A 15337-nucleotide genomic window follows, 5' to 3' on the forward strand; every position below is an offset into this window, starting at 1 on the left:
ACATCCAACAAATGCACATTGGAGAAATTCGTATTGCAGCTATTTCCAGTTTGTTTATTTCGTGTTGCAAAAACACAGCATGGCACGCATCGAGATCAAAGAATCGAAAAGCAAACAGAGTGGCCACTTATGTCGAGCGGTTATATCCATGAGCGGTCGCGAAGAATTTCAATGTAGGCGGCTGGCAAAAAGTTTATGTGATAAATCAGGCGTTCGATGGACAAGGTCGAGGATATGAGAGGTGTGAAATATTAGGGCTAGCACTCACCAGAGGGCGCGATGCGGCGTCTTTTCCCCGACCGTGTCGCTCGTACAGTGTAGCGTCTGTCGGAGAATTATTCCCGGGAACATAAAACGTCTATTTTTCGCGTCGAGGATAGAGCGCGCGAGACGTTCGACGTGTTGTGCCTCGCGTGATTTACAGACGGACGCCGGCCGCGCTGTTTCTGGGCCAATACGAAATTCGCAATAATTCTTTCGCTTTACGTGTGGTTCAATGATCTGAACGTAGCTTTTGAGATATGAAGACGTTTCTAGATCGATATGCTTTGTATGAGCTATCGTTTCTCCGAATGGGTGCACTAAACTCTGTAAATTTCCAAACGTTGTCGTTAATCCTAAATTAGCGAGCCAAAAGTGTGGACATCTTGTTAGTTTGATTAACAAATTTCTAAACAGAATTCCAGGTCGTAACAACAATCACTCACCATAATGTAATTCTTATTAAATAATTTGGTTCACACCTGCTGCACACTGCTACGTAAATTGGGTCATCTTGCATTACATCTTTTCTCACTAACCTAATTGCTCTAATAAATTAAATTAAAATAATTGGTTACATGTGTATGAATAAAACAACATTAACGAACAATTCTGTAATAGAAAACAATGACTTAAAATATAATAATTAGTAAATAAATGAGTAAACTTAAATTATAAATGATCAAATAAATGTCATATAATAATCATAGCAGGTCAAGTACAAATATTTGAAAGTCTAAAAATAAAATGTGTAGATATAATAATAATTAAAGCTTACAAAGTAATATTATACTACCGGTACAATTGCTTAATAAATAATAAATTTAAAATTAATGACCAGAACAGATACCTGTAATACTTGGACCAATATGCAAAATAAATTTGTATTGAACATTTTTCATTGAAATTGTTAGTAGGTACATGTTTTGACACATAATAAAATTAATTTGACCCATAAGAAAACTTTTCCAATAGTAAATAAAGACATTGAGCTTTTTAATTATTGTAAATCAAAATTATTTTAACGGAAATACATACTATTTCAATTTATGTTAAATCAAAGATCTAACGTAGGAGATAAATCTTATTTACTAGGTATTATTTCTAACTTTTGTCACGCTTATATTATAATAATAAGTGGATATTTTGAACTTAATAATAGTTAAATTATATGATGATACTTCCATGCCAAAGATTTAAAAGATTTAAATAGTGTTTCCTTTCTTATTTCAGTGTAATTTTAAGTGTGATAAGTGGCAAACTACTTTAACAAAATGGCACAGCTGGCAAGATTTTTAGACTATTTGGAGTAGTGGTCGTATATATCCATAATATTAGATCTTAGTTTCTAGATTATAATTATATAGAGTGAAATTAACTTCAATTCCTCTATCGTATTATAATATTTTTGAAGTGCCTATTTTGTAGTTTAATGTTATTCTATCTAAAGGTCCTTCCCGCATCATTGTTACTTAGAATTATTATAGACCTCTTATCGCAAAACAAATCTAACAAAAATTGAAAAGCAAATAATAAATCCAGTTAAAAAAGATCAACAAAAGAACTTACTTATACAGTGTGTTAGCTTATAATGTGATTTATGATAATTAGTAATGAAAAATATTATAAAATAAAATTCAATGAAGAATAAGCAAGTAACACTTTCGAACATCCAAAACTAACTTCATATAATTCACTTCACACACAAGTACATTTTACATAATATTTCATGAAAAACAGTGAGATACATTTGCTTTAATACTTTGTTAATTTAGAACACATTATAAACATTTACAAATTTCTTTGAGTAAACGTTTTCTTTGATTTCAATTAAAAAGAAATTTTAAATATAAAGAAGTCAATTATCTAAGAAGTTTTTCATGATTTTATAACTAGGATAAGAATTATATAACAAGGACGCTTACTGCAGCTGTAAAGCATCAGATAATATTTTTAATAATATACATAATCAGAGATTCAACCAGTAGTTTTTTTTAGCAATACTTTGTTCTTCGAATTTGTATGAAATTTCCAAATTTGTATATAATGCATCTCGCGGTTATGTAAATAAATCAACTCATATAAAATACATAAAATGTATAATATCGGATATTGTTAAGACAAACGTTGCTCGACGACGATTTATAATATTTTAATAATTAATAATAATTTACGCGTTGAAAAAAAACAGTCTGTTCAGTAAAATCGTATTAAAAACACGCAGGCAAACAATTTATACGAATACTTTTACAACAATAACATTATCAATGAACAAAGATTAGTAAAAAGACTCATGGTTGCTTCACTATATGCATTCAAAACTTAACAAAAATAATTAAAAATCCAACAAAGCAGGTTTAGTGTCCCTAGCGCATTTGATAAGCGAATACATGAGTTTAACAAATCCAGTGTCCTTTGGTTTCTCTAAGCCGCGAAGCAGTCTGTTCTTCATAACCGCTACAAACTCTCGGTTACTTAGTTGTCCGTCCACTGTAAAAAATATCAGTTATTTAATTTTATATGTCGTGGAATGCATTCAATCAAAATATTTAAATGCAAATTGTATTTTTTACTATCTACCCTTCGTTAAGTTTTCCGTTTTAATTATCACTATAGATGTGATTGTCAAATCCTGTAATAGCTATTAAATACGTAAAGATATCTAAAAGGCAAAATAAAAAATATTGGGATCAACTTTTAAGTATTCGGTTTTTTTTCATCAGTATGTTTATTTATTGACTAGTCAGATTCACAAGTGGGATGAACGTTAACTAAGACTATCTGACACTAATATAAAGAATAAAAAATATGGGTCATCTGTTGGCTGATAAACCATATATCCTACTCTGTGTCCACGTCGTTTATATTGTTGAATAGGTGGAATTAATATCAAAACTACTTACTATTCTCATCAAATATAGTGAAGACGACGTTAATAACGTGCGGGTCCAGGTCCACATGCGCCACAGTTCTCGCGACGTGTCTGAGGGTCGGCTGGTCTATGGACTCGCCCGCTATGTGGTAGAACGTTAGCGCTATATCCACGTCGATCTTATAGAATTATTTACTAAACTACTCACTATTCTCATCAAATATAGTGAAGACGACGTTAATAACGTGTGAGTCCAGGTCCACATGCGCCACAGTTCTCGCGACGTGTCTGAGGGTCGGTTGGTCTATGGACGCGCCCGCTATGTGGTAGAACGTTAGCGCTATATCCACGTCGATCTTATAGAATTATTTACAAAACTACTCACTATTCTCATCAAATATGGTGAAGACGACGTTAATAACGTGCGGGTCCAGGTCCACATGTGCCACAGTTCTCGCGACGTGTCTGAGGGTCGGCTGGTCTATGGACGCGCCCGCTATGTGGTAGAACGTTAGCGCTATATCCACGTCGATCTTATAGAATTATTTACAAAACTACTCACTATTCTCATCAAATATGGTGAAGACGACGTTAATAACGTGCGGGTCCAGGTCCACATGGGCCACAGTTCTCGCGACGTGTCTGAGGGTCGGCTGGTCTATGGACGCGCCCGCTATGTGGTAGAACGTTAGCGCTATATCCACGTCGATCTTATAGAATTATTTACAAAACTACTCACTATTCTCATCAAATATGGTGAAGACGACGTTAATAACGTGCGGGTCCAGGTCCACATGTGCCACAGTTCTCGCGACGTGTCTGAGGGTCGGCTGGTCTATGGACGCGCCCGCTATGTGGTAGAACGTTAGCGCTATATCCACGTCGATCTTATAGAATTATTTACAAAACTACTCACTATTCTCATCAAATATGGTGAAGACGACGTTAATAACGTGCGGGTCCAGGTCCACATGGGCCACAGTTCTCGCGACGTGTCTGAGGGTCGGCTGGTCTATGGACGCGCCCGCTATGTGGTAGAACGTTAGCGCTATATCCACGTCGATCTTATAGAATTATTTACAAAACTACTCACTATTCTCATCAAATATGGTGAAGACGACGTTAATAACGTGCGGGTCCAGGTCCACATGGGCCACAGTTCTCGCGACGTGTCTGAGGGTCGGCTGGTCTATGGACGCGCCCGCTATGTGGTAGAACGTTAGCGCTGTGTCCACGTCGTTTATATTGTTTAGTAGGTGGAAGAACTTGAGGTAGTCGTCTTTGGTTATACCGACGCCATGGTCGCGGAAACTGAGGGAGGGGAATATCTATTTAGTTTTTATTAAATTACTAACTGCCCCGGCAGATATTGTTCTGCCGTCCTCCTTTTGCCTTAACAAGAACGCTAATAATAATTGGCCGAGCAATTCTCGAGTTTTAACGCTTAGCAACACATTTGGTGACTCTTTGTATTTATAAGGACGATATGCTGCTAAAAACTAATAATTGACAAAAATGTGCAACAATTGGGACAGTTTTGAAAAGGTTTTGCTTTACATTGGTAAAGCAAAGCTATGTACAAAAATCATCATTTATGTAATACTAGCTTACCGCACGCGGCTTCGCCCGCTTTCTCTTAAACGATTTGAGATTTAAACTATCCTATCTCTCAAGTTGGATCGAACTGCACATGGTGTGCGAATTTTATTATAATCGGTTAAGTGGTTTAGGAGTCCATTGAGGACAAACATTGTGACACGAGATTTATATATATTAAGATTATATAATCTGTATCTATAATATTGGCAAAAGTATAACTTACGCCTTTTTTACTCTTTTGAGCATCCTTGTCTTTTTTTTAGCAGGGTAACCAGCATATGCCAATAATAACTCTGCGAAGTCAGCTTCTGTTATACGACCATTTTCATCTGGAATTTGAGAAACACGATATTTTTAAACTTATTTCTTCTAAATAATAAAATGTAAATTCCAAATTATTTCAATTTATTTATAATCTTTTTGAACTTTGATAAAGATGATTAAACATGAATAAATCTTACCTGGTTGCTTTCTCTGAAATTCCAATGATAAAATTTCTTTTTGTAGTTGCTGTTGGAAGTCTAAGAATTTTTCTATCGTCAATTTCTCGTTGAGTTTCGGACCAAAGAAATACGTAGTAAGTGCTGAATTTATACCCTATTGAAAATAAAAGATCAATTTTTAGTCGAAATAAGTAATAAATTGTTATTTAAGTATGTCACATGTATATTAATGATAAGTTGAATGTTCCATTAATTTATGTGAAAGTATACAGGATGTCCGACTATTGGTATACTAAGCGCGAAGGGACTTGTAGGTAGTTTTGCATACACTGATCACGTAAAAATAATTAAACAACCAAATTACGCCAACAATTGTTTGCTTAATTTTTCCTTAAAATCCATGTCTATGAAAAAATACCTAATTGTCTATGAAAACATACTCTTAAACTATAGCTCAGGTGCGGGTGGCAAAGTTGAGCGGATTGCTTGTTAGAGGTGTGGACATAGAGTTTTTAGAATTTATATTATTTGTAAAAAAATTCGTCTGGATAAAATATCATAAGTATTTTTTACGTACTTAGCGTATGCAAAACTATAACCTCATTGGGGCTTAGTATAGCGTTGCTGGGACACCCTGTATAATATAAAGTAAGTATTTCTATCAAGAAGTATTGTAGGTAATGTTTTTCTGTTTTGCTCATTCCTGAATAGATGATTGATTTTTTTAAATCCCATTTTTTAGTCTAGTGTGTTAAATAGTTGCGATTGATTCATTTAACAAAACATCTATGAATAAGTTATAATATATTTATGGAAAATTTGATTAGAAGTTATAACTTAGTAAACGTAAACAAGTCGCAAACGTCAGCTCTATTCTCAACACTTTATTATTTTGCAAACATAACATAATAATATACAAAAAAAAATTAGCGTATAATATTTAGAAACCTTAAAAGTGTTCCCCGTATTGGCATGATCGCGATGCCTCGATCCAATGCTGCTCTGTTGCCGGATGAGCGCGGCAACCTTCTCAAATTCCTCGCAATCTACATCTCCATCTCCGTTTAGATCGAACATGCGAAAAGCGATTTCGAAGTGACGACGTGACGCTGAAATTTCGTTGATTTTTATTAAATTATAGGGGGGGTTTATAAGTTTAAAATGCTCACGTATTATCATTCATACTATAAACCATATAATATTGTAAAAATAAATAAATAACACGCAATAAATAAGATAAAGTCATTAAATTATTGTAATTGCCACCGATTCTTGATAAGTGTAGGTACCAATAATTAATTATTTGTCCGTTTATAGGAGTCGGTTAAATACAGCATACAAAGATACATGTGAAACTAATAAAATAAAGTCCTAAAGCCACGTCTGTTTATCTGTTTGCGATTAACTCAAAAACTACTGCACCGATTTTCATTCTGTTTTCATTAATGTATAGCGTGATTCTCGAGTAAGGTTGGTACCTACATGCACAATTGGTTAAGTTTTAACAACTTTCCTCTGTTTCTAAGAATTCGAAAATAGTACTTATGTAGAATCAGAGTAGGTGAATCAGAACATTGATATTGTCATCACTTATCAAACAATTTAAAAAGAAGAAAGCGGCGACATCATCTACCAACTTTATAAATACGAGAGCAAATGTTGGTTTGTGTACTGCATACATTGAAAAACTAACAGTTAGAAGTTTATTATAAATAGGAAATGTTGATATTCCTACTAAGTAATAATTCCTACGGATTATTTAATCAAATGTAGATTGTAGATACCTTAGGTACTTTAATATACTGAAAAAAAAAGACATGGCTTATTTACGAAAAGTTTTATCCGTTATCTATTTTCAATATGTATATTAAAATTACTTTTTAATTATTCATGTATTCATTAAAAATAATTATATAAAAGGTTAATAAGAATAATGCAGATCATTTCTATTATAAACGTTTTATATGGAGTGACGTTTCTCAAGGCAGTGTTATAAAATCATTAATTTCGCTCATGCTCCGTGCGTACGGATGCTGCGTCTCGTCACTCAATCCCATAGTCAAGTATAAAACTATCTCACAAAGTGCGCGAATTATGCCATCCTCTTAAACTCAACAACATAAACTGTTTTATCCGCTTTAAATTTTATTCTTCTTACTTATAATCCTTTTCGTTTACACATGACGCGACATAATGATATATACAGTGAAAAGGTTCCGCACGCGGATAAATACAAAGGTTTATTATTGCTTACGATGTGGTGCAAAAACGGCGACGTTCTTATTTTGGGCGACTCTATACGTGGTAGTCATGAAGATGACGATTCTGAAGGGCAATGGGAACGCTCCAGCAAAAGATTTGGCATTAGAACCTGACAATTATACTAAGTGGCTGGTAAATAAATACACGTTGACGACAATAACAAAATGGTTGTCAGTTTATACTTTAAATGCGTACGTTATAGTTACAGGGACCAGTTATAGGAGACGACGAAGCGGATGTTGATGGATCTAGCAATGAGTGGAAAGAACCAGATAACGCAACTATAATTGAGTTTGAGAATCGGTCTTTAAGGGTCCAAGAAGCTTGTCACCGATATTCACTACAATCGCAACCCATAAATAATAAAGAATTTTTCGTAGACCACGCGCATAACCTCGTGTGGTGCAATATATTTAAAGCTGCCAGTTCATCTTGGTTGTATAAATTTAATATTTTAGGTATGGCCTAAATATTTATATAGTCCTTTCAATTAATTTGGCTTTATTTCATATTTTAAAAGTTTTCAAAATTTCAGCGGGATATGATAAGAAGTTCTTATCTCGAAGCAGATATACGCCTCTAACATTAGCGCGGCGAAAGTTTCCCAGGCCTAGTGAGGAAGAACTGCTTGATGCGATAAATACACCGGGTGTGATATCGCTCTTAGTGGTGCGCGAACCATTCGTGAGACTACTGTCTGCGTACAGGGATAAATTAGAAAATATTACACCTCCGTTTTATAGGAAATTGGCGAAAGCGATTGTAGCGGAGCATAGAGATGCGGCGACCAAAATATTAGGGACAATCAAGAGTTATGGACCTACATTTTATGAGTTCGTTGCACATCTAATTTCGAAACATAAAAGTAAAACTTTAAATTTCGATGAGCACTGGGCACCTTATTATAGTTTTTGTTCACCGTGCGCGGTCAACTTTACTGTTATTTCTAAAGTGGAAACGTTGTCGAGAGACTCGGCGTATGTTATTCAACAGCTCGGGCTTGGCCACCTGTTGGGTCGCAGGGTACAAGATCGAAGAACTCGTCTTCGCACTGTAATGAATAAATCACGCGACGGCAAAAATACTTCAGCGTTGTTAAAATATTATTTCGGGCAAATTGATAAACATATGCTCGATGATTTGTTAAAAATTTATGGCATCGACTTTGATATGTTCGGTTATGATTCAGATGTTTATTATAGATATGTAAGAAAATAAATATAATTAAATTATTATCATTGTTTTATTTTCCTTCTATAATTACTTATTGGTACTTGATTAATATAATTACTTACTTGACAGCACAGTGAGTAAGAATATGTAATCGCTGAAAGTAATAAGGCCGGAAGAACCGAGCTTGTAGAATATTGAGTCTTCATGAAGGTCTAAATTAAGTCGTTGGCTGATAGTCTGTGTAGAAAATAATAATTTTAAAATGAAACTTAACTTAAGAAAAATGTTATAAGTAGGTATAAGCAGTTTTAAGTCTACAATCTGGCATCCTAATTAAAAGGCTTATAAGATAATGGGACAAGGGTATTGCTAACAAGATAATTATAATTCCTATGGTATAAACTTATACTACCAAAATAAAAAGCCGAAAGTACGCTGTTTAAAGGTTCTAAAAGCTTGTTCCCTCATCTATGAGGCTATGTAGGCACTAATTAAAATTCTATTTCTCCTAATTAGTATGAAAACAAAATAAGTAGATACCTGTATAAGTGCATGCTACTTTTTTCATGTCAAAGGTGTAAGTATTTTAGATCTATCTTAGATATTCTTAAAAAATACGTGCTCAAAGCTGATAGGCTACAAAACCAAACCAAATATCCTACATTGTGGACAGATTATACGATTTATCTAGGTACTATCGTAGCACAGTATTGAAAGAAAAACTGTGCATGTATGGTAATGAAATAAATAGTTTTACAAAATAGTGAGCAGTAGAAAAAGAAGAGGCGATAGAACAGTACCTCATTGATGTTCTGAAAAGATAAGAAATCGGTGTGAGTGGCCGAAAAATGCATGTGCTTCTACTTTGTGTATTTATTTTTGCATAGAATAGACAATAGTTTTTGATATTTCTAAAGAGAATATTCTATGTATTTTACAGAGATACATGTATAATTGAATATTTTTATCAGTGTGAAAATAAGACTTACAATAATTTATATAGAATATTTATAGGAGAAGATATATGTCCAGATCGAAGATAACTAGTAAATTAAGAATTAGTTTACATAGTGGTAAAAAAGTAGGTACATATAGATATGACAAACTCACTAACTATGATTTCTATCCTAAGGAAATATGTTCACAATAATGGTAGTGTAATATTAATGATACAATCTATTTGTATAATATATTATTCCAATCTATGCAATACTATTTCTTCTGTATTTAGTCTATGATATAAGTATCTCAGAAAAACATTCACTAAATTAACACATAAATTTTTAATCAATTTGCCCAAACATTAAACAATATGCCCATTATTCACTTTTTAAATCTTATATTTTTACAGCTTACCTTTGGATCATATCTTCGATACTGGTCTAACCCCAAACCTGTTGAAACATTACGAATTAAGTACAAAATCGTCATAATTTTTTTTGAATACAAACACTAACGGCCTTACTAATAAAAAGTTAAACAATGTATAACTACCATTTTCTACCAATGCTGTGTCCTGCTCTTGCTCACATGAAACGTCAATCATAAAAACAAGACAGGTTATTGCAAAAACTAATCCATGGCATAGTGAATGCGTAACATTTTATTAGTAAGACCGTAAATGTTTTTTATTAGTTACCATCAGGTTGTTTTACTCCAGGAGTCATAGAACGTAGAAAATCATCAGGAGTCATGAACACCTCATGTTGGTCATGATGTTGAGCTTGAAGGGTAGCAAAGTAGCGAAATACCTTGTCTGGTGTGGAATACTGACGCATGCGATTTTCGTATTCTATGATCTGATCCAAGCAGCGTCCAGGATTAAAACAATGATATATGAAGTTATTGCTATAATTATAATTGTGTGGCATACAGTTATGGTGTAGCATACAGTTATGGTGTAGCATACAGTTATGGTGTAACATACAGTAATGGTGTAGCAAAATATTTATTGATACATATTGAGTAAACTACAAAATAATTACTGCTAATTACAATTATGAATATGGTCCAAAGATTGAAGTGAAAATTGGAGTGGTCAGGTCTTACAAGACATAATTGACATAATAATTCTAGGTTGATATATTATATATTGATGATTTATTATGCAGCTTTTCATCATTAACATAATACATATATGCATATGACAGTCAAATTTATCATGAATATAAGATATTGACATTCAATCAAGTAAATCATCTAGTTAACTCACAAATATATTAGTTTTGCCTTGCTTTATGTAATTGATAGAAAAAAAGAAAATTAAATAAAAACATAATTAACAAACAAAAAATACCATCAGGTTGTTTCATTCCTGGTGTGATGGCTCTAAGGAAATCATCAGGGGTCATGTATACTTCAGTATTTTCACCATATGTCAATTTGACTGTAGCAAAGTATCTGAATATTTTATCAGGAGTAGAATAGGCTCGCATACGATTTTCATACTCAATAATCTAAACAAAATAATATAAAATAACATGTAAAATTAAAGTAAAAAATATAATAATTGTTAACATATTTGTTAATATTAAATAATTATTTCTCTGTAAGTGATTGAAATGTAATCTTTTTGAGAAATAAGTGTCTTAAACCGTAATAATTTTGTCCAAAAGGCAAAAACATATGTGTTTTTAATTTTAAGATAAAATGCCAATATAATAAAAAGAAAATTACCTTCCGATCTCTAAAGCCAACTTTTTCTTTTCTAAATCGTTTTTTCCTTGTTTCTATCTCACTTTCAGATTCAGAGTCTGAGTCAACAACTTCTTCAGCAGCATTGATGGATGGTATAATGGTGTGATTTTTCCTTTAAATGAATAATATTTTGGTAAATAAATAATAACTTAAGACTAATTTTTACAAAGCCATCAAGGCTTTGTTGTCATAGATAAGGTTTTAGTTTTAACAACTGTTTAACTGAGTAATAAAATAATTTCGGGCATCAACTACACTAACAAATAAATAATATTTCCATACATTTTATCACCTGTTCATTAGAAGGTATGATGTTTATATAAATAGCAAAAAGTTAAAATTTCACTTACCACACTTTGTAGGAGGTAAAGGCAGCAGCACCGAATAACACGGAATATACTAAGAATTTGTTGGAATATTCATTAATCTTCTCAGATCGAGCAGTATTGTTACTACCGAAATATCTTCTATTTACAATTGGTGGTATGAGGATAGATGGCCCAGGGTTTTTAAAAGGTTGTATAGCCCTTGGAAATTTATAGAAAATTGGATACATTGCGATACCAAAATAATACAGAGCTGAAACAACACGACCAGTAAAAATTCCACTACATACTAAATCAATTAATGTTATAAATAGAGAATATTTGCGTATTGTTTAGTTGTATACCTAAATAATTTTTAAATATCCAACGTTCAGTGCCAAATTTTCACTTCTTTTTGTTTCATATATTGAAATAAAAAAAATTTATAAAGATCATAATTCTGAAATCACAAAATATTTTTTCATAGTGAATTGACAATTTGACAGTTCACAAATAATGAATATTTGACATTTGACACTGACATCTGTCAGTGACAATGACAAATAGATCACAGATTAGTAATAAATATTTGTACTTTAAACAAAATTGCCACCCTTCGAAGAAATTGAATTGAATTGGTCCTTGGTCCAACATGTTTGAAATTTTACTCGTAGCCCGCCTTCGCTCGCACGTCGAGCCTAGCCTGTTTAGCTATAATAGGTGTTACTAAGTGCAAAAGTTCATCATATAACGGCATATAATTATATAAGGATGCCTGCTTAAATAATTACGCAAGTCTTCCTTTTCTTCACGTACGTAGTTAAATCCTTCGCCAAATTTACGTGGGATTTTGTAATTTTTTTCACGACCATACAGTAAAAAATAATTTAATTGCAATTTTAACAATGTTCCGGACTGCGGACAAGATTGCAAAATGAGATTTATTGTCGTACCATTCACTTGACCGAAGTTTGAAAACTTTTGGAATTATTGTGAATTGATTGTTTTGACTGACTGGAGGACCGCCTGTCCATCTGCAAGAAAACTTGCGCAAGAAATGTCCTACAGTCTGTCTGACAGCAGCTTGCAAGTTTACTTGCAGGTGGAAACGCGGAATTAGACTTGCAAGTTGCTGACAGACTGTCGGACATTTCTTGCGGAAGTTTTCTTGCAGATGGAAACGCGGCCTAAAAACAATTAAGTCTTCCTATTGCTAGAACCACGCTAGAACTCGTTTCACAATAAATAAATACTACCTAAATATTCTGGGTATCAGTATAATTTATTAGGTTTCTAATTTCAACGTATGGCATTCTAACTTTGTATTTTTTCATTGTTTTTTCTCGCTATTAACTCTAAATATCTCTCCAAAGTTCGTGTACATGTTTATCTTGACTCAGTACTAGAAAATATAATTTGATGGCTACACCTTGCAACACTATCTCACTTTCTCAATTTTCTGTGTGTCGTTCACTCAGTCCTTATCTGTGGGGGAGGAAAAGCCCGAATTTATTGGAAATAAAGATGTTCGAGTATTTTATTTGAACTAATTCGAAATTGATTTAGTATTTTTAGTCAAATAGTATATTCAATATCGGAGGTAACAATAAATTTTAAAACGCAGTTATTACAGAAATTGGTGAATAAATACGAACATTTCAATTTTGCCAAGGTGTAAGTGCTAACATTTCATTTTATACGTAATAGAAAGGAGCGTGTTATGTAACCTTGAATCACGGGACCTCGATATTGATCATCATATTTTTAAATAATTCAGGTATGTGAGAAGAGGATATTTGCAATATTAAAGGTTCAATTACGATTTAGTAAGACCGATATAAAGCTGCTGCATTTCTTATCATTGTCACTTAACGGTAATCAATAGACTGGTTATTTAATATTTCATGGTTGTTATAAATGTAAATTTAATATTTTTAAATGTTTTTTGTTTTTATAATATATACTTATTGTAAGGATTTTATGTTCAATAGGTTTAACATGTAAAACATAACCTTTATTTTGGAATGTCATTCATGCCTTTACCTACTGTTCTAAGAGAACTTTTAAAAATTTAAATTTTAGTAGGTACTAGTGTAGGTTCATACTTTAAATATTAAAAAATAATGCTATGAGTAAAAAATATATAGGAAATGTTATTTATGAACTTTCATGAAGCTGGTGTCTTACTAAATATATCCTGACCTATGTTATTAAAAAATCTGCAATAACTATGTACTTTGTGGTAGTTTATATAATTTTCTAGTCAATTTTAAGAAAAATACTTTTAAGTAAGTCCACAAACAGTACCTAATAAAATACTCAACTGCAGTCACATTATCACTTTGATTTTATACCTATTGAGAAAGTTAAAAATACAGATAAATATAAATCAGAATACTTGTCAATGTGCCAGATATAGTGACATTGTAAACATTACAATGACCTACTTTCTAGCATAAAATTCATCTTATATGATAGAATTATTTCTTTACGTTCATATTAATGATAAGGCTTTATTGTTTACATAAAGATTTGTAACTATTTATCATTTCTATATAATAACTGTCTCTAAAAGCTTTTATAAAATGTCCAAAAAACCTGTTATTTTTACATTTTTTTTTTAAATAAAATGTAGTTTTGTGGTTCTCTAACGTTTATCAATAATATATTTTTTAGTAGCGCATGAAAGTTTTGAATACATACTTTCATCTCATAAAAAAAACTATTAATTCAGTTAAAGTTCTTTCAATACCTTATATAATTCAGAAGTATATTTCTTACCAACACATTTGAAATTATTTCTTTTTTTGTGGCAGATTAAATAAAAAAAGTACACACAAATTTGACAACATGCATCGGGCAAGATTAATGCTGCAGGCTTCAAATAAAATAGGCAGTACAGAAAGATTTGCATCATGGCTGATCAAAAAACCACAGGTATTTACTTATGTTACATATCTATTACAATTATTTATCTAACTTATTCACATACTTAGAAATATTAAACTGAATCAGGCAATGATATTAAAGAAGTGTAAACAGACTCAAAATCTGTTTTCATGACATTGAAAAATGTTTAAATGAATAATATCAATGATAAAAAAATAACATTGACCTAAAATGTATTTTTCTAGTGCCTTATCAACAGATAGCTTGAGCACAAATGTCAGTGAAATTTTTGTAAAAAATTTCATGGTCTCAAAAAATACAATATCATAGTTTAAATTGCCACCATTTTAAATGATGAGTCATTTGACTTATGATTGTGTAATCAGTGACGAGGAAACAAGCCTCTTTAGTATGATAATAATTTTTATCATATTAGTTATCTATACTTACTAATAATATATTATAAAAATATATATTTGTGTATTTGCTTACTAATTCTATTTTTACACCTCATAAGTGAAAGTTTGTGAAAGCTTAACTTTTATGGATTTATTTTTTTTAAAACATGATTTTGAAATTTGATGATATTAATTTACTATAAAATAAATTTACCCGGCTATTACAAAAGCTGACTCATAATGTTTTAATTAATTCTTGACACACAGCCTGCCGCTATGACAGTAAGCGCCAACAGGCTCAAAAGTTCAACAGCGGCAGAACCCTTCCTCAATGGATCAAGCTCAGCATATGTTGAGACTATGTACAATAACTGGCTGACAGATCCCAACTCTGTACATGCCGTAAGTATCTACCTTTTTCCAATAAGTAATTCCAAA

The 15337-nt window shown here is 32.2% G+C and overlaps 4 protein-coding genes and 1 long non-coding RNA gene across 7 annotated transcripts in view; 2 read left to right on the forward strand and 3 right to left on the reverse strand.

Annotated features, from left to right (window-relative positions):
- Positions 1 to 407, reverse strand: part of LOC123692911 (PDZ and LIM domain protein 3) — an 18128-nt gene extending 17721 nt beyond the window's left edge. Inside the window, exon 1 of the mRNA XM_045637777.1 lies at positions 269 to 407. The gene's annotated coding sequence lies outside the window, so the exon portion shown is untranslated. The remainder of the gene's footprint in view (positions 1 to 268) is intronic.
- On the reverse strand, positions 269 to 11818 carry LOC123692675 (calcium uptake protein 1 homolog, mitochondrial-like; the record flags this gene model as incomplete). Its single annotated transcript, XM_045637448.1, has 11 exons — positions 269 to 2751; positions 4227 to 4444; positions 4956 to 5061; positions 5194 to 5329; positions 6124 to 6284; positions 8733 to 8847; positions 9411 to 9422; positions 9967 to 10004; positions 10907 to 11066; positions 11287 to 11419; positions 11658 to 11818. Coding segments are annotated over 11 exons (1395 nt in total), but the record flags the coding sequence as incomplete, so codon positions are not given.
- On the forward strand, positions 7118 to 8672 carry LOC123692912 (carbohydrate sulfotransferase 11). Its single transcript, XM_045637782.1, has 3 exons — positions 7118 to 7569; positions 7640 to 7895; positions 7973 to 8672. Exons 1-3 carry the CDS (start codon positions 7369 to 7371, stop codon positions 8653 to 8655), a joined length of 1140 nt encoding a protein of 379 aa, XP_045493738.1. The 5' UTR covers positions 7118 to 7368; the 3' UTR covers positions 8656 to 8672.
- On the reverse strand, positions 11819 to 12116 carry LOC123692913. The gene is made up of 2 exons (XR_006751616.1): positions 11978 to 12116; positions 11819 to 11886 (listed from the first exon to the last, which is right to left on the reverse strand). It is a non-coding gene; the product is annotated as an uncharacterized LOC123692913 (long non-coding RNA).
- Positions 12117 to 13068: 952 nt separating this feature from the next.
- The window catches only part of LOC123692888 (2-oxoglutarate dehydrogenase, mitochondrial), a 31742-nt gene continuing 29473 nt past the window's right edge, over positions 13069 to 15337 (forward strand). For all 3 annotated transcript variants that reach the window (XM_045637734.1, XM_045637733.1, XM_045637735.1), the window contains exons 1-3: positions 13069 to 13389; positions 14429 to 14549; positions 15167 to 15301. In XM_045637734.1, the coding sequence (XP_045493690.1) occupies positions 14463 to 14549; positions 15167 to 15301 (222 nt within the window). In that variant the 5' untranslated portion in view covers positions 13069 to 13389; positions 14429 to 14462. The remainder of the gene's footprint in view (positions 13390 to 14428; positions 14550 to 15166; positions 15302 to 15337) is intronic.

This window comes from Colias croceus, chromosome 6 (assembly GCF_905220415.1).
Source record: "Colias croceus chromosome 6, ilColCroc2.1".
Lineage (NCBI taxonomy): Eukaryota > Metazoa > Arthropoda > Insecta > Lepidoptera > Pieridae > Colias > Colias croceus.

Coding starts and splice junctions, on each gene's coding strand:
- LOC123692912 (XM_045637782.1), top strand. CDS start 7,369: ATGATATATACAGTGAAAAGGTTCCGCACGCGGATAAATACAAAGGTT. Junction 7,570..7,639: donor ACAATTATACTAAGTGGCTG/GTAAATAAATAC, acceptor CGTACGTTATAG/TTACAGGGACCAGTTATAGG. Junction 7,896..7,972: donor GTATAAATTTAATATTTTAG/GTATGGCCTAAA, acceptor TCAAAATTTCAG/CGGGATATGATAAGAAGTTC.